General features: G+C 36.6%; 1 protein-coding gene and 1 pseudogene across 7 annotated transcripts in view; both read right to left on the reverse strand.

The window, feature by feature from the left end:
* Nucleotides 1–18,311, reverse strand: part of NUBPL (nucleotide binding protein like) — a 279,513-nt gene that overhangs the window by 65,008 nt on the left and 196,194 nt on the right. For 3 of the 6 annotated variants that reach the window (XM_027571567.2, XM_027571565.2, XM_027571564.2), the window contains exons 11-13: nt 15,281–15,339; nt 12,793–12,885; nt 10,786–10,918 (exon numbers count right to left, since the gene is read on the reverse strand). In XM_027571567.2, coding sequence (XP_027427368.1) covers nt 12,879–12,885; nt 15,281–15,339 — 66 coding nt within the window. In that variant the 3' untranslated portion in view covers nt 10,786–10,918; nt 12,793–12,878. Of the gene's footprint in view, nt 1–10,785; nt 10,919–12,792; nt 12,886–13,513; nt 15,340–15,754; nt 15,849–18,311 lie in introns of those variants that run through there. The other 3 variants (XM_027571563.2, XM_027571562.2, XM_027571568.2) reach the window with 3 other exon arrangements.
* LOC113909284 lies at nt 1,573–10,846 on the reverse strand (annotated as a pseudogene). The gene is made up of 2 exons (XR_003515706.2): nt 10,786–10,846; nt 1,573–3,140 (listed from the first exon to the last, which is right to left on the reverse strand). The product of XR_003515706.2 is annotated as a kelch domain-containing protein 2-like (transcript).

Raw genomic sequence — 18,311 nt, forward strand, 5'->3', positions numbered from 1 at the left:
AAAAAGAAAAAAAAAAGAGTCAAAAAAAAAAAAGAAAAAGGGATTTGAAAATAACCATACATGGAATTGTGACATGTTAGGCATTTAAAAAGGGTTATATTCTCATAAAAATACTATTCTAAAAAGTATAATCCAATATCAGAAAGCAATTCATTACTGCATCATTTTTTATAACTTTATTCTGATATAACTGATGCACAATAAACTGCACATATTTATTTATTTATTAAATATTTATTTGTTTTAGAGAGAGAGAGAGAAAAGGGCATGCAGGCAGGGGGAGGGGCAGAGGGAGAGAGAGAATCTCAAGCAGGCTCCCCATTGAGCAGAGCTCGATCTCATGACCCTGAAAGCACGACCTGAGCCAAACCTAAGAGTCTGCCACTCAACCAAACGAATCACCCAGGTGCCCCAAACTGCACATATTTAAAGTGTACAAGTTGATTGGTTTTGGCCACAGTATATACTGTAAAACCTCACTGTAATCAAGTTATTGAACATTTCTATCACTTCCCAAAGTTTCCTTATTTCCTTTTTAATCCTTCCCTCTCTCCATCCCTTTCTCTCCCAACGCCCATCCCTAGGCAACCACTGATTTACTTTTCAGGTAGTTAGGTGTACATTTTCTAGAAATTATAGAAATGGAATTATACAGGGCTGCCTGGGTGGTAGAGTCGGTTGAGCGTGGGACTCTTGGTTTCTGCTCAGGTTGTGATCTCAGGGTCGTGGGATGGAGCCCTGTGTGGGGTTCCATGCTCAGTGAGGAGTCTGCTTGTCCCTATTCCTCTGTTCCTCCACCGGCTCACGCTCTCTCTCTCTCTCTCAAACAAATAAATAAGATCTTTAAAAAAAAAATAAATGGAATTATACAGGTTCCACTTTTTTTGTCTACCACTTTCAGTTAGCATTGATTTATTAATATTGTATCAGTATTCATTCCGTTTGTTTCTATGAAGTACTCTACCGCATAGATAGAGCAAATCTGGTGTGTCCATTCACCATTTGGTACACATATGAGTTGTTTCCAGCTTTTGGATATTATAAACAAAACTGGTAGGAATATTTATTTATAGATAAGTCTTCAGGGGTTATATGTTTTGTTTCTCTTGGGTAAATATGTGGGAGAATAGTTAGATTGTATGTTAGTGCATGTTTAACTCTTAGAATATGACAGACTGCTTTCCAAATGTAAATGTACCATTTTACCTTTCCATCAACAGTGTATGAGAATTCCAGTGGATCCACATCAACACCAAGAGTTGGTGTGGTCAGTCTTTTTCACTGGCTGTGTAGTGATATCTCATTGTGGGGTTTTGTTTTGTCTTGGGGACTTTTTTGGCATTTTCCTAGTGACTAAAGATGTTGAGCACTTTTCATGTTATTTTTCAGTGGTATCTTTTTCTTTGTGAAGTGTCCAGTCAAATTCTTTGCCCATTTTAAAATTAGGGATTTTTCTTTGGTCTTTCTAATGGATCGTAAGAGTTCTTTATATAGTTTAGATACAAATTCTTTGTCAGATATGTTTTATGTTTTCTCTGAAGTTTGAAAATTGTCTTTTCTTAACTGTGGGGGTTTTTTTTTTGGTGTTAAATACATTTATTGTAAACTTTAGACACAAAAATAGGTTCTCTAGGCCATTCACATGCACATTAAAACAAAAAAGCTGCAAACTACAACAATGCATATAATTATACAAATGATGCCACTCTCTGATGTTTACAGAATTGCTGTCCATGCAAGGTGATCAGAGGCATTATCTATAAAGCCTTAAGATCCAGAAGTGTTTACTACGAAATCTCTGATTAACACTGTGAAGTAAGTGTTTTGGAAGGCAGTTCCACGAGTTGGCTAGCATTTCTTTAAAGCAAATGGCTGCTTCTAAGCTTAGCCTTACAAGAGATTTTGGTTGAACTGAAAAAATAAGTATTTCATTATTGTGTGCAGCTCTGTGATGGACAAGGTTAACTGGCGCACCCACCAAACACAATTACTTCTCCTTCGTCACTGGCACAAGCTGTATGCCATAATCTTGGTTTTTCAGTATAGGGATGACTAAACTGTATCCATTCATTTTTACTGATGCAGTAAGTCCAGGCATCACTTGGCGGCTGTTTATCAGTGGTAAATCCTCCGAAGAGAAAGAGATGATCTGAAGAAACTGGTGTTAATGAGTGCCAAGATCGGCCAACTGGGCCTATGCCTTGTGGAATTAATTCATTCCACTCCCATGTGTCCACATTAAGATAGTGAAGATCATTCATTCTAGCATCTCGATATCTGCCTCCAAACACAAAGCCTTTGTTTCCAACAGTTGCACAGGCGTGGGCAGCACGAGGTGAAGGTGCTTTACCAGTAGTGATAGGCTGACTCCAGATAAATGTTTCAGTGTCTAAAATAGGTACATGATCATTCCATCCTCTTGGGTGGCTTGAATTCCAAAAAGATGTTTCATCAAATTCAAAAGTTCCCAATACTTTATCTTCAGGTAAATATCCATAACCTCCAAAATATATTAACTTGTTTTTATATACCCAGACACCAAATTTGTCCTTTGATGATGGAGGAATTCCTTGGCAATCAATCCTTTCCCACTATAATACGCTGTCAGTAGACCTTGAATCCAGCATGTAAAACTTCTTTGTATTGCTTCTTGAATGGTGTCCTCCGAACAAGTAGAGCACCCTGTCTACACACACAGCACAGCTTCCTGACATGGAAGGAGGAACATCTCCTTCCGTGTTAATTTTTTTCCATCTTCCAGTCTCCATGTTGTAGATCCATAGTTCTTTTCTAGGCAGCTAAAAGTATATAATCCTCTGACTTGATTACTCTTGTGGCCGCCCCAGACGAACATGTGGCGCCCGTCGCCCACCGCTACGTGGCCGCTGCGCTCGGCTGGGCAGGCGAGCTCCATGGACTCATAGCCCTCGTAGGGGTCCCCTGCAAGTCGTCCGCCCGCAGATCCTCGTTGCCATCAGCCGTCTTGAGGCTGCATTTTTGTTCACCAACAATCCTCAACCCGCGAGGGGGGAAGAGACAGAAGAAAAGGAAGAAATGCACGGCGGTGAGAGGCAAGCAGAAGGCGGCGGCGAAAGGGACGGCGTGAAGGCCGCTCGCCGGCCGCCCGCGCCCGCCCAGCCCTCCTCAGCGAGGACAGCCTCTCCGCCGCCTGGTCGCAGGCTGGGGGGGGGGGGGGGGGGGGGGGGGGGCGGTGGCGGCGGCGGCGGCGGCGGCGGCGGCGGCTTGCCCCCGCCGGCAACACGGCCGAGAGGGGGTCCACTTGGGGCCAGGACTAGCTCCCAGCCTGCCCGCCCCCCCTCCAGCTCGCCTCCTCTTAACTGTGTTTTTAAACACTTGTTTTAATTTCTATGAAGTACCATTTAACCTTTTCTTTCATAGTTTTATAGTGATTTTTCTATGTCCTATTTAAGAAATCTTTGCCTAACTTAAGATTATGAAGGTTTTCTCCTATATTTTCCTTCTAGAAGTTTCATGGTTTTAGATTTTGTATTTAGGTATATGATCCATTTTAATCTGTAGATATGTAGGTATAAAGTTTCATTTCTTTGCAAAAGATTGTCTCATTGTGAGAGCACAGCTGCTGAAAAGATTATCTATTCCTCACTGGATTGCCTCAGCACCTTTATTGAAAGTCGTTATCATATCAGTTTATGTCTATTTATAAACTCTATTCTGTTCCATGGATCTACACGTCCATCCGTACACCAAAACCACAATGTCTTGATTACTGTAGCTTTATAAAAAGTCTTGTAATCAGGTAATGTATGTCCTCTAACTTTAATCTTTTTTCCAAAACTGTTTTCACTATCCTAGACCCTCTTTATTTCCATATAAATTTGAGACTCAAGTTGTCAACTTCAGCAAGAGAGTCAGTCTCCTGGGATTCTGATTGGAATTGCGTTGGATATAGTTCCATCTGAGAACAGATGTCTTAACAATATTAAGTATTCCAAACCATTGAATGTGATCGCTCACCATTTGTATGTTTTTTTTGATTAGTGTTTTGCATTTGTCTATCTATCTTATTAGATTTATATCTAAATATTTTTTGTGCTATTATAAATTGCACTTTTTTTCAACTTCCAGTCATTCATTGCTAGTATTTAGGAATAAAATTGATTTTTTGTATACTAACCTTGTATAGTGCAACTCTGCTAAATTGACTTCTTAGTTCTAGTTACTTTTCTATTTGGGGGGATTTTTTTCCACAGACAATCATGTCATCTGTGAACGAAGACAGTTACATTTCTTCCTTTCCAATCTATATGCTTTTATTTCTTTTACCATTGCACTGATAAAACCTGCAGTATGATACTGAATAAAAGTGGTGAGCTTAGACAACCTTGCCTTGGTCCCAATCTTAGAAGGAAAGTAGGGTTTCACCATTAGTTATGATGTTAGCTGTAAATTTTTTTGTAGATACTATCAGGTTGAAAAATTTGTTATTCCTTCCTTGCTGAGAATTCTTATCATAAATAAATGCTAACTTTGTCATTTGCTTTTTATGCATCTATGAGAATAAATATATGGTGTTTCTTCTTTAGTCTGTTCTTTAATCTGCTATTTACACTGATTTATTTTCAAATGTTTAAGCAACCCTGCATTCCCAGGATAATGACCTCTTGGTCACAATGTCTTATTCTTTTTATACATAATGGATTCAATTAAATAACATTATGCTTAATATTTAGTATCTATGGTTATGAGGAATATTTATCTGTAGTCTCCTTGTACTGTCTTTGGTTTAGTTATCAGGGTAATGCTAGCTTCAAAAAATGAGGTAGGAAGTATTCCCTCCTCTTCTGTCTTCTGGAAGAGTTTCTACGGAACTAGCATTATTTCTTCCATAAATGCTGGTATATATTTTTCCAGTGATGACATCCAGGGCTGGGGGTTACTTTGTTGATTCTTAACTACAAATTACATTTCTTTATGATAACTTATGACTATTCTGGTTATCTACTTCTTGAATAAGCTTTGGTAGTATTTTTCAAGTAATCTGTCTATTCATCTGAGTTGTAAATTTTATGGGCATAAAATTGTTTGTAATAGCTCTTATTGTACTTTTAATGTCTGTAGGATCTTAGTAATATCCCCTCTTTCATTCTTAATGTTGGTAATTTAAGTCTGACTGTCTCTCCTCTAAATGAGTCTGGCTACTGGTTTGTCAGTTTTGTTCACTTTTCAAAACACCAGCTTTTGATTTCACTGATTTTCTCTACTGCTTTTCTTCTCAATTTCATTTGTTGCTTCCTTTTTCTGTTTGTTTTGGGTTAACTTATTCTTCTATCTCCAGGTTCTTAATAGATAAGATTATTTCATTGATAGATTTCTTTTCTAGTGTAAGCATTTAATGCTATGAGTATTCCTGTAAGCACTATTTTAGGTGCATACAACAAATTTTGATGTTTTATTTCCGATTCCATTCGGCCAAAATATTTTGATACTGATTTGATGTTTGTTTTTGTTTTAAAGATTTTATTTATTTATTTAAGAGAGAGAGAGAATGAGAGATAGCACAAGGGGGAAGAGAGTCAGAGGGAGAAGCAGACTCCCTGCTGAGCAGGGAACCCGATGCGGGACTCGATTCCGGGACTCCAGGATCATGACCTGAGCCGAAGGCAGTCGCTTAACCAACTGAGCCACCCAGGCGCCCCTGATTTGATGTTTGTTAACAATTTCCCTTGTTCCTTCCTTTTTGACATATGGGTAATTTAGAATTACTTTATTTCCAAATACTTGGAGGTTTCCAGATATCTTTTTGCCACTGAATTCTATTTAATTCTTATGGTAAGAGAACATGTTTTATATGATTTTAGTTATTTTAAATGTTGATATATGTTTCATGACCCAGAATATGGAAATTTTGGTGTATGTCCCATGTGCCCTTGAAAATAATATATATTCTGTTGTTCTGGGAGGAAGTGGTCTATAAATGTTGATCATTGTGTAGGTCTTCTAATACTTTGTCCTTGTTCCATCAATTATTGAGAGAGGAGTGTTGGAATCTCTGTGATTATGGGTTTGTCTGTTTTTACTTTTAGTTTCATCAATTTTTGCTTCCTATTTTTCAAAGCTATTTTGTTAGGTGGACACATATTTAGGATTGTTACATCTTGGCTACTTAACACCTTTATCATTATGTAATATGGATTTTCAGTCCTGGTACTGTGCCTTGTTCTGAGGTCTACTGTGTGTGATAAAACTATAGCCATTCTACTTTTCTTTAATGTTTACAATGTATGTCTTTTCCATCTTTTACTTTTGGCCTATTTGTATCTTTATATTTAAAATGGATTTTAGACAGTATATAGTAGGCTCTTGTTTTATCCAATCTGATAATCTCTTTTAATTTGTATGTTTTGAACATTTTCATTCATTGTAGTTATCCATGTTTAGATAAAAATCTGCCATCTTGAAAGCTGTTTTCTATTTGTTCTATCTGTTCTTTGATCTTTTTATACTTTCTACTTCTGCTTGCTTTTGGATTAAAGATTTATGATTCAATTTTATCTCCATTACTGGTTTATTACTTAACCCCATTTTTAAAAAAAGGTTAGTAATTGTTTAAAATTTACAGTGTTTGGCTTTAATTAGTATTTCAAATAGTATTATACTTTTTCTCATATAGTATAAGAATCTTACAGCAGTATACTCCAAATATATCCCCCTCACCTTTTGTGTTGTTTTCATATACTTTATTTTTATATATACTATAAATCCACAATATATTGTTATTATTTTGTATTTAGACAATTGTCTTTAAGGATGATTAAAAATAAGATAATAAGTACTTTTTAAAAAGATCTTATTTATTTGACAGAGAGCACAAGCTAGGGAAGAAGGGCAGAGGGAGAGGGAGAAGCAGGCTTTCAGCTGAGCAGGGAGCCTGATGCGGGGCTCAATCCCAGGACCCCAGGATCATGACATGAACCAAAGGCAGATGCTTAACTGACTAAGGTACCCAGGTGCCTTAAGACAGTAAGTACTTTTTATATTTATTTTTATTTTAACCATTTTCAGAGATCTTCAGTTCTTTGTATAGATCAGTTTCCATCTGGTGTTCCAGTCCCTCTGCCTGATGAATTTCCTACAGCATTTATTGTAGTATAGTCTATTAATGAATTCCCTCGGCTTTTGTAAAAAAAAAAAAAAAAAAAAAAAAAAAAAATTCCTTTTTTTTTTTTAAAGATTTATTTATTTGAGTGAGAGACAGCGTGAGTAGGGAGAAGGGCAGAGGGAGAGAATCTTAAAGCAGACTCTTTGCTGACCACGGAATCTGACACAAGGCTAGATCCCACATCCATGAGATCATGATCTGAACCGAAACCAAGAGTTGGATGCTTAATCAACTGAGCTACCCAGGTGCCCCAAGTTTTTCCTTTTGAATGTTATTTTCACTGGCATAGGATTCTGGATTGGCAGTTTTTTAAATCTCAGTACTTTATTAATGTCCCTCTATTGTTACATGCCTTACATAGGGCAGGTCTACTGTAATTCATATTTTTGTTATCTGTATGTAATGTGAATTTTTCCATTTACTGCCTTCAAGATTTTCTTTTTATCTTTGTTTTTCCAGCAGTTTCAATCTGTTATTTGTTTTTAAAAATCCCACTTGGAGCCTTCTGAGTTCTGTGAATTTTCCAGTTTGATACCTCCCATTTTATCAAGAGAATTCTTAGCAGTTATCTCTTTAAATATTTTGTCTGTTCCAGTGTTCCTTTCTTCTTCTGAGATGCCAATTTATTCCCAGCTCTTGCTTGTGCATGTGCACATATGTGTGTGTGTAACTTTATTCTTGTCGTTCAATTTGGGTAGTTCCTATCTCCCTATATCCAAGTTCATTGATTCTTTCTTCATCTGTGAAGTTTTACTGATGAGCCCAAAGGCATTCTTGATCTCTGTTACTGTTTTTTTTCTTCCAGCATTTCTATTTTATTTGTTCTTATGGTTGCCATCTATCTGTGAAATTCCCCATGTGCTCAAGCATGTTGTCCACCTTTTTTTTTTTTTAAACTTTTTATTTATTTATTCATGAGAGACAGAGGAGAGAGAGAGAGAGGCAGAGGGAGAAGCAGGCTCCCAAGGAGCAGGCAGCCCGATGCGGGACTCGATCCCAGGACCCTGGGATCATGACCTGAGCCGAAGGCAGATGCTTAACCATCTGAGCCACCCAGGCGCCCTGTTGTCCACCTTTTCTATTGGACCCTTTAACATATTAATCATAGACGTTCCTTATGTGATAATACAAACATCTGAGTCATCTTTGTGTCTGGTTCTGTTGAGTGCTTTGTCTTTTGGTAAAGGATTGATTTTTCTTGCTTTTTATGTCCTATAATTTTTAAATATTGTTTTTTTTTAATTATTCTAGTATAGTTGAAATACAATGTTATATTAGTTTTAGGGGTACAACATGGTGATCCAACAATTCTATATATTACTCAATGCTCATCATGGTAAGTGTAGTCACCATACAAAATTATTACAATATTATTGACTATATTCTCTATGCTGTACTTTTAATCTCTGTGACTTATTAACTGGAAGTCTGTTTCTCTTACCTTTACCTATTTCACCCATCCCCTACCACACTCCCCTCTAGAAATCACCAGTTCCTTCTTTGTATCTATGAGTCTGTTTCTGTTTTATTTGTTCATTTGTTTTGTTTTTCAGATTCCACATATAAATAAAATTATATAGTATTTTTCTTCCTATGACTTATTTCACTCAGCATAATACCTTCTAGGTGTATCCATGTTGTCACAAATGGCAAAAAAAATCTCATTTTTTTATGGCTAATATTCCATCACACACACATCACATCACATCTTCTTTATCCATTCATCTATCAGGGGACACTTAGATTGCTTCTGTATCTTGGCTACTGTAAATAATGCTACAATAAACATAGTGGTACATGTACCTTTCAAGTTAATGTTTTCATTTTTTTAAGGTAAATACCCAGCAGTGGAATTATTGGATAGTATATTTCTATTTTTAATTTTTTGAGGAACCTCATACTGTTTTCCATGGTGGCTGCACCAATGTACATTCCCATCAACCATGCATGAAGGTTCCCTTTTCTCTACATCCTTGCCAACATTTGTTATTTTTTGTGTTTTTGATACTAGCCATTGTGACAGGTGTGAGTTATTACGGTTTTGATTTGCATTTCCTTGATGATTAGTGATGTTGAGCATCTTCTCATGTGCCTGTTGGCCATCTCTAAGTCTTCTTTGGAAAAGTATCTATTCAGGTCCTTGGCCTATTTATAATCTGATCGTTTATTTTTGGTGTTGTTTATATTTTGGATATTAATCTCTTATTGAATGTATCATTTGCAAATATTTTCTCCCATTTGGTAGGTTGCTTTTTTGTTTTTCAATGGTTTCCTTTGCCATGCAAGAGCTTTTAATTTTGGTGTAGTCCCATTTATTTTTGCCTTTGTTTCTCTTATCTGAGGAGACACATCCATAAATACGTTGCTAAGACCAATGTCCAAGAAATTACTGCCTTTATGGCTCCAGTTCTCACATTTAGGTCATTAATCCATTTTGAGTTTATTTTTATGTAAGAAAGTGATCCAGTTTTCCCAACACCATTTATTGAAAAAAACTTTTTGTCAATATATATTCTTTCCCCCTTGTTATCATCGATGAATTGACCATATAAGTATGGATTTATTTCTGGGCTCTTTATATCCTGTTCCATTGACCTATGTGACTATTTTTTGTGTTAGTACCATACTGTTTTGATTACTGTAACTTTGTAGTGTATCTTAAAATCTGGACCTGTGATATCTCCAGCTTTGTTCTTCTTTCTCAAGGTTGCTTTGGCTATTTAGTGTCTCTTGTGGTTCTCTAAGAATTTTAGGATTATTTGTTCTAGTTCTGTTGTCTTATAATTGTTTACACTGAATGCTGGACATCATGTGTAAGATAGTAAAAATGGAGGTAAATAGTATTTATGGCTGAAAATGTGCATGACTCTTCTTTTGTTAGAAAATGTACAGGTCTGAGTTAATTTAGTCAGGAGTCATCTTATTTAGATTTTGTTGTTATGGTTACCTTCAGTACAGCACTGGCTTCAAATCCCTCTGGCATTACCTTGTGCTTAATTTGAAGTATTGGTTGCTCTACTCTTAGCTTTTGACCTCTCTATTCATAGTCTTTACCTCTCCTCCACCAGTGGACACTGCTAATATTTGATACTTAGTGCTTGCTAGCTTGCTGTGGGGCAGGGGATTCCCCGTTGTCTTGATCCAGCCTTAGCTCAGATAAGCCCTATGTCCCTGAATCCTGGTGAATGGGCTTTCTCAGTGATACCACCCCTCCCCTCAGTGATAGGATGCCTTTAGTGGCCAGGGTCAGGATGACTTCCTGTTCTCCCCCATGATTAGGGGGGGTTTCCTATTTCCTCTCCTGCAGTCATAATGGGTCTTCATCTGAGGACAGTTTTACTACCCTCCCCTAGTGACTTACTGGTGTTTGTTCCACAGGGAGGGAGAGTCAGGCAAGGTTTTGTGTTTTTCTCAAAGCATCAGCTATTCTCCTTCTCCGGGCCTGTACTACTCAAGAAGGTTTTCTCTAGTCCCTTGCCCCATGCTCAGTTCTTCTCTTAGGCACCCTGTGAGGTCCAGAGAGAAAAGCCTATGAGTGGGTACAAACTCCCCTCTGTTAAAAGCTTCCAGGGGTTCTAATTTCTCTGTTATCCCACACTCAGTTTTTACCAATTTGTTAAAAATTTTCACTGGATTTTTCTTACCTGTTATTGTAAGGAGTTTGTCATCTCTTTCTTCTGTGTTTTGCCAAAGGTATATGTGCATCCTGTCTTTCCTTGAAGGGGTCTGTCTTTTCATACATTTCAGAAGACTTGGGTGCAGTGTAACTTAGGATCTCTGGTGGGTTTAAGAAAAATTATGATTTTGTAGATCATACAGTTTTTTCTTGTTCAAAGGGTAGTATGACGCTCTTCCTAGCCTTCTCCATCCTAAGCAAAATTGAGATTCTCTAGTAGTTTGTTGTTGTTTTGAATGTCACAAGCTGGCCCTAAAATTTATATAAAAATGAAAAAAATCAAGAATTGCCAAAACATTCTTGAAGAACAAGAAGCTGATGATAAACAAAAGAGGGAATTATCGGTGCAAAGGCAGACAAATAAACCAATGGGACAGAATAAAAGTCCAGAACAGATCCATAGAAACATAGACATTTAATTTACAACAAAGGTGGTACTGCAGAAAAGTAGAGGAAAAAGACAGTCCCAGTGGACAATTAGATAACCACAAGGAAAAAAAAACCCACAAAATACTTAAAGGCTACCTCACCTAATAACCAAAAAATAATTCCAGGTAGATTGCAGAACTAAATGTAGAAGGCAAAACAATGTTAAAACTTCTAGAAATTAACATAGGATAATATCTTCATGACCTTGGGGCACTCCACAAAAATCAATAATCATAACGTAAAATAATTTGAATATGTTAAGATTATTTGATTATCAAAAACACCATTAGGAGAGTGAAAGACAAACCATAATGGACTGGGAAAGACATCTGCAACATAGAGCTGACAAGGATTCATAAAACACTCCAACAACATAATAGAAAAATAAAAATGGGCAAGAGATTTGACTGGACAGCACACAAAAGAGGAAATTTCATTAGCCAATAAATATATGTAAAGGTACTCAACTTCATTTGTAACCAGGGAAATGCAAGTTAAAACCACAATGAGATACCACTAAAAAACCACCAACAATTTCACTCCCAGAAATAACTCAACAGAAATTTAAGTATGGAATACCAAGAAAATATGTATAAGAATGCTCAGAGCAGCACCATTTGTGAGAATAAAACATTGAAATCAATCCAAATATCCATCTACAGTGGAACAGGCAAGTTGGGTATATTCCAAAAACATAATATTCTACAGCAAATAATATGAATAATTGCTTCATGCAACAGTAGACGTGGAGCTCAGAAACAATACAGAGCAGTTAATATAGGGCAAAATAAAAGCAATTAATATACAGCAAAATACTGTATAATTCCATTTAATATAAACTGCAAAAAATAGGCAAAACTATAATGTTGAAGGGTACAAGCTTAGGTGTTATAACATCAGTATATGGTTAACTTTGTAAGGGGAGAGGGAAGCAATTATGAGAGAAAATACCGAGGCTTCTGTGATGTTGGTATTGGTTTACTTCTTACCTGGTTGGTAGTTACATGGGTGTCCACTTTGTAGACAACTGACCTATATATTTATGTCTCCCATGCTTTACTGTATATATATATATACAGTATATATACTGTATATATATATATATATAGTATACTTCATTATAACCTCCCCCTCTACCCCAGAAAGTTTCTGGCCATTGGTGAACTTATTTTTTTTATTAGAAGTGTTTCTAATGGAGAGATGCAAGTATCTGAACTCTAATGTACTCTTTGGTTCTGATTTTCTAGGATTCTAGAAAGATATTTGGTATGTTTTTTGGAGTATGGTGATTGGGGGGTGGAATTCTTCCCGTTTGGAACTGAGATACACAGAATTCAGATAAAAGTAAATAATATTACTATATTACTGACAAAAAGCTGGATTAGAGAATATATGACCATAGTGGGCTACCAAATGCCCAACCCCGAAATTAGATGGACTTGCCCACCCAAGTCCAAGGCAGAGATGGACAGGTTTCCCTATAGCCTGCCTCAGAAAGCTCAGGATTTGGCTAAAATCAAAGAAATGCAGACAGGAAGAAATTTACCCATAAGATGCATCACTCCTCCTTCCCTGGCATGGAGTGAGTGGGGCAGCTTGTCTTCACCTTCTGGAGAGTGGAATGGAAATTCTCTAAACTCTATGGAAATGTGAAGAATAAGGAATAAATATTACCCCTAACAACAGGCAGACTAGCTGTGCTTGACAGTCTATCTTTAAAGTCAGCTCTTTGAAGCTTAGCAAAGGCTGCCATAGGCTAAATTTTAGAACAAGTTTTATTCTTGCTCTTAGAGCTACTTTTTCTTCTTCCACTTATGAACCTGCATATATACTCCAGCCACCATCTTTTCAGTGGCTTTCCTGGAAGCATCTGCAGAGACTTGTGGGCAAGGGTAAAGGAGAAGAGAGCAGGTGATTTTACATGTAGCTCTTTTCTAAGTCATGTATTTATGAGAAAAAAATTATCTTTCCCATTTCTCTATGAGATGTATTAAATTAGCACACAACCTTTAGTGTCTCTGGAGCTTATTTAAATCATTCTTTTCTAGGTAAAGTTAAGCCTGGTTCAAGTACCTGCTTTTTGGTATTTAGAAGTGCTCAATGATTATTTATATTAGCCTTCTCTCAAAAAAATGATAAAAACAGAAATATATATAAAGTCATTTCCTTCTCACAGTGATGACAGTTGATTACTGTGTATTCACAAATACTTTTATTCATGATTTTAATTAGCATGGATAATTTGGCCCAAGTCATTTCAGCTCAGACACAGTAGCACATGTTTGTTTTATTTAATTAAACTTTTATTTTTATTTTGAGGTAATTGTAGATTCACATGCAGTTGTAAGAAATAATGCAGATTCCATTGTGCCCTTTTACCCAATTGCCTCCAATAATAACACCTTGCAAAACTATAGTACAATAGCTCCCAAGATATTGACATTGACACAGTCAAAATACAGAACACATTTCCATCATCACAAGGATTCCTTATGTTACCCTTTTATAGCCACACATAATTCTCTTCCCTGCAACCCTCCCCCCTTAAATTCTGAAAACCACTAATCTGTTCTCCATTTCTATAATTTTTGTCATTTCAAGAATGTTCCATAAATAGAACCATATGGTATAAAAAATTTTAGGATTGGCTTTTTCATTCGGCATAATTCTCTGGAATTCATCCACGTTGTTACACGTATCCATAGTTTGTTCTTTTGCACTGCTGAGTAGTATTCCATGGTATGCATATATCACAGTTCGTTTGACTATTTGCCTACTGAAAAACTCTTGCATTGTTTTTGGCTATTATAAATAAAACCTCCATGAACACTCATGTAGTTTTTTTATGTGAACACAAGTGTGTGAAACATGTTTATAATGACATGTAACTCTTTGCCTAATTTTCTGGCTATTTAAGCCAGAGACAAAGCAAAAGATGTGAAGGTATTTGCTAAAGGTCATAGACTGCTTCTTTATCAACTAATGGTTCTTATCAGTACTTGGAGCTTTATAACTATCTTGCTACCTGACCTTGGAAAGCCCCCTGAATTTCTCTGAGCCTTAACTAGACCAGATAAATGTTTTTCAAAGTGTACCATTTGAAACACGAACTCCATGAAATGGGGAGGGTTTCACGGTGCAGTAAGTTTGAGGGAAATGCTGAATACCATATTTCTCTTTTGAAATAAATGAATGCTCTTTGGTGTAAAAAAGGAAGGATCCAGTATCCCACTGTCCAAGTTCAAACTCCAGTTCCAGCGCTTGCTGGAATAGTAACCTTCAGCAAGACACTTAACACTCCCATACCTCAGTTTTCTCATTTCTATAAAGTGGAGACAACAACAGTACCCCACTCATATGAATGGAAGACTAACTATAATAACACAAGAAAACACTTCATAAATTGTTACCTATTATTCTATTTCCATCATAATCAGAATCATCAAAATCATTATAATCTTGTTAAAAATACACATGTCCAGGCCCCACCCCTGCAGATTATATTCAGTAAGTCTAGGGTAAAGCCTGGTCCAGATGAAGCAGAGGTTTATTTATATTAAGAATGTGTCTAATATAGTCCAAGGCAAGATTTAAATCTAGACCAAACTGACTGATGGAGAGTTGTCATACTTATATCAGCACACAAATTTAGTAAATCCTTTAAATGACTAACGCTGTAGTCCCACAAAAAGAGCACAGTTCTTTCCTCAATGGAAGGTTGGGCTTCTAACACAAACTCATGATTCCCCAAAGGGTCGTTCATTAAAATAAAACGCATTTCTGCGCAGCTGGTACACATCAGCTTTCAGAAAAATTCTGAAATGTAGCAGTTAGCATTGATATATAAAAATTTTATTTGTGAGTCATTGCTTAGCAAATCAAATCTGAAAATAAGACATATTATTTCTTTAGAAACACAAGAAAACAACTATGATTGCTATTATTCCTGTAGGTTTCATCACCACACTGCTACTTCCAAAAGTCGTCTTATTGCTAAGCATCAGGCAAATTTCCAGAACACTTGGGGAACTCACTCTAGAGGTGGTGGCAATCTTTTTACCACTTCTGCAGCAATCCTCAGGTAAGCTTTGGCCTGGAAAAGAAGAGACTCATTTGTTCTGTATTTCTCCCCAGCAGACATCAAATGACTCATGAACTGTTTGCCAGAGCTGTCTCCTGAACTGAAGAGTGAAAAGGCTGAATGAGATGAGGAAATTCAGCAGTGCAGTGAGAGGATGCTATTGCGTACACTGCAGGTGTGACAGGGAAGAAAGGATTTCAGATTATTTAGGGGGCAAATGCTTAGAAGGGGACTTTCTGAAAAAATATTTAATGCCAGCAATTACTGTTTTTAAGCTCTAATTCCCATGTCAGCAAATCAGCAATCCAGTCTAGTTGTGGAAAAATTATATCTTCCTCTTCTGACAAATTGATATCTTGAGTTAGATACTGCCAGAACTTCTTTGGCATAAGAGCTGTTAGTCATTTTAAATAGGACTGTTTATTACCACCCTATGGTTTATCTTCGGAAAGCATCTTCTTCATCTCTTTGAGAATGGCGTCCAGTACCAGCAGTGAGCGCCTCATAGGTTTCTTCACCTGCTGAATTTTGGGTACCAGGCAAGAATTCCTGGGATCAGTTGTTACACTCTTCATCTGTGGGATCCCCAGTGCAGCTGAATACTAAGAGCAACCCCCAAGCCACTGTGGGCCACAAACTAAGCCAATGCTTACATGGTCCAGTCAGAACAATGCTCATGACATTTGCATCTTAAAAGTTTTAAATAATTGCAATGCAAATATTATTTATTTCTCCTATCTTATCTATAAAAAGTAACTGTAAGACACAATAGTAAGATCTTCTAAAACCATTAATTTATATACTTAGAGTTATGAATATACCACCCCCACCACCACCACTACTACTACTACTACATCTACTATGACTGATAATAGCTAAAATTTACTTGAGCACTTAATATTTACCAAGTATTGTTTCATTTAAACTCACAGCTACCCTAAGGAATAAATTCTGTCACTAACCCCACTTTATAGATAAGGAAACCAAGAACCAGAAAGGTGAGTGGTCTTGCCCAAAGCATTACAGCTAATAGGGGATGAGCTGGTCTTTGAACCTAGGCTGACCAACTCTGACTCTGCATGCTAAAAGAACTATTTGAGGTTTGTTTACCCAGACTTGAAGAAGTGTTTTAAGTGTGTTTCACACATTTTCACTTTTGAAAACCATGCTTGAGCCCTAACAGCTTAATTATGCTTTATTCTACCAGAAAAGAGCTAAAATCTTACCTACGAGTTCATTAAAAAAAAAAAATAGTTTTCAAAATATGAATAAAGCCTTATTTTTTTTATCGAGTACCTACTCTACCAAGTACTTTGCATAAGTAATCTCACTTATGTAAAACAAGCATCATCAACTCAACTTGGATAAAGCAAACAACTAACTGGGAGTTGTTTGCTCAAGGTCACAAAGTCAGTAAGTTGGAAAACATTCAAACCTGGGTCCACCTAACTCCAAAGCCTAGATCCTTCTACTACATATTAAACAGTAAGTCCAAAGTACAACCAATCTTAATCATAATGCTTTTATCTAAAAAATGGTTTCACTATGTTATAGTTAACAGAAACAAGTTTTGTTTAAAAATGGAAATAATATATACTTCGTAAATATTTCTCTTCAATCTAATGTGCTGATTTTTACCCATGCATCTTTGTAAATACCTTTTATCTCCTAGTAGCTTTTCTGACTGTTTTAAGCCTAAAATTTTTGTGATGAAAAATGTAAAAGTTCACTAAAGCAAGGTGAGAGAAGGCCATCATTCTATCATCTTTAAATTCTTACTTATGTTAAATTAGAGACATAAACCTATCAGACTACACAAAATACTGAATGATTCCTGAATAATCAAATTTACTACATTTAACCTCTGCTTTTTTTTTTTAAAGATTTTATTTATTTGACAGAGACACAGAAGAGAGAGGGAACACAAGGAGGGGCAGGGGGAGAGGGAGGAGCAGGCTTCCCGCTGAGCAGGGAGCCCGATGCAGGGCTCAATCCCAGGACCCTGGGATCATAACCTGAGCCAAAGGCAGACGCTTAACAACTGAGCCACCCAGGCACCCCTTAACCTCTGCTTTTTAATGAACTATCTCCAAGCTTAAACTTTCAATATATCACACTCAAAGTACTGGTTAGATTGTCATTTGCTAAGAAACCACTGAAAGTGCTTAATTTCAGTTTCAATTTCTACGAAACTGTTGAGATGGAATTTTTTCAGCCAATGCAGTATCATTTCAACAAATACGTTTTGGTTCTTATCATATGCAAGTTACCGTTTTGGAACTCTGTGGGACGTAATGATACAAAAGGAAAGGAGAATAGCTCACTTGTGAGGAGTTGGGTGTTCTGAAGTCAGACAGGCATGGTTTAAAATCTTAGCTCCATCACTTATTAGCTATGCGGCCTTAGGAAAGTTATTTAATTTAACCCTTCTAAGACTCAGTTTCCACATCTCTAAAATGGCTGAAGTAACAGTATCTACCTCAAAGGGTTTGGGGGAATGTTAAGTAATAATAAAATATGTGCAGTACTGGCACAAAAGAAGCAAATATTAGGGCTGCTATTATTACTATTACGTCCTCAAGGAATTTACAGTCTCATTGAAGAGCTCCTATGAACATGTACTCGTAGGTACTTCTCCTGGCTGAGGCACAAGTAAACTAAATCCCTCCCTTTTGTTTAATCCATAACTAGCAAAAATATATGATATTTGTATCATATGTAAAAAATATGATTTCGATTTCTCAAACTGTTAATACTCTCTTTTTTCATCAGCTCAAATATATACAGAATAACATTTCTATTCGAGATCTTTTATTGGGCTATCCAGAAGCATGGATAATACAGCTGGATCCTATTTGTCTGCTCTATATTAACAAGTTAAAGGAAAGGGATGGCAATCAAAGTGCAAGAAGTTTTATAGAGAACTTTTTCCCTTTGTCTTTGTTTTTAAATATTTGAAGTTCTACTTCATCATACACAGTCAT

The sequence above is a fragment of the Zalophus californianus genome, chromosome 6 (assembly GCF_009762305.2).
Source record: "Zalophus californianus isolate mZalCal1 chromosome 6, mZalCal1.pri.v2, whole genome shotgun sequence".
Taxonomy (NCBI): Eukaryota; Metazoa; Chordata; class Mammalia; order Carnivora; family Otariidae; genus Zalophus; species Zalophus californianus.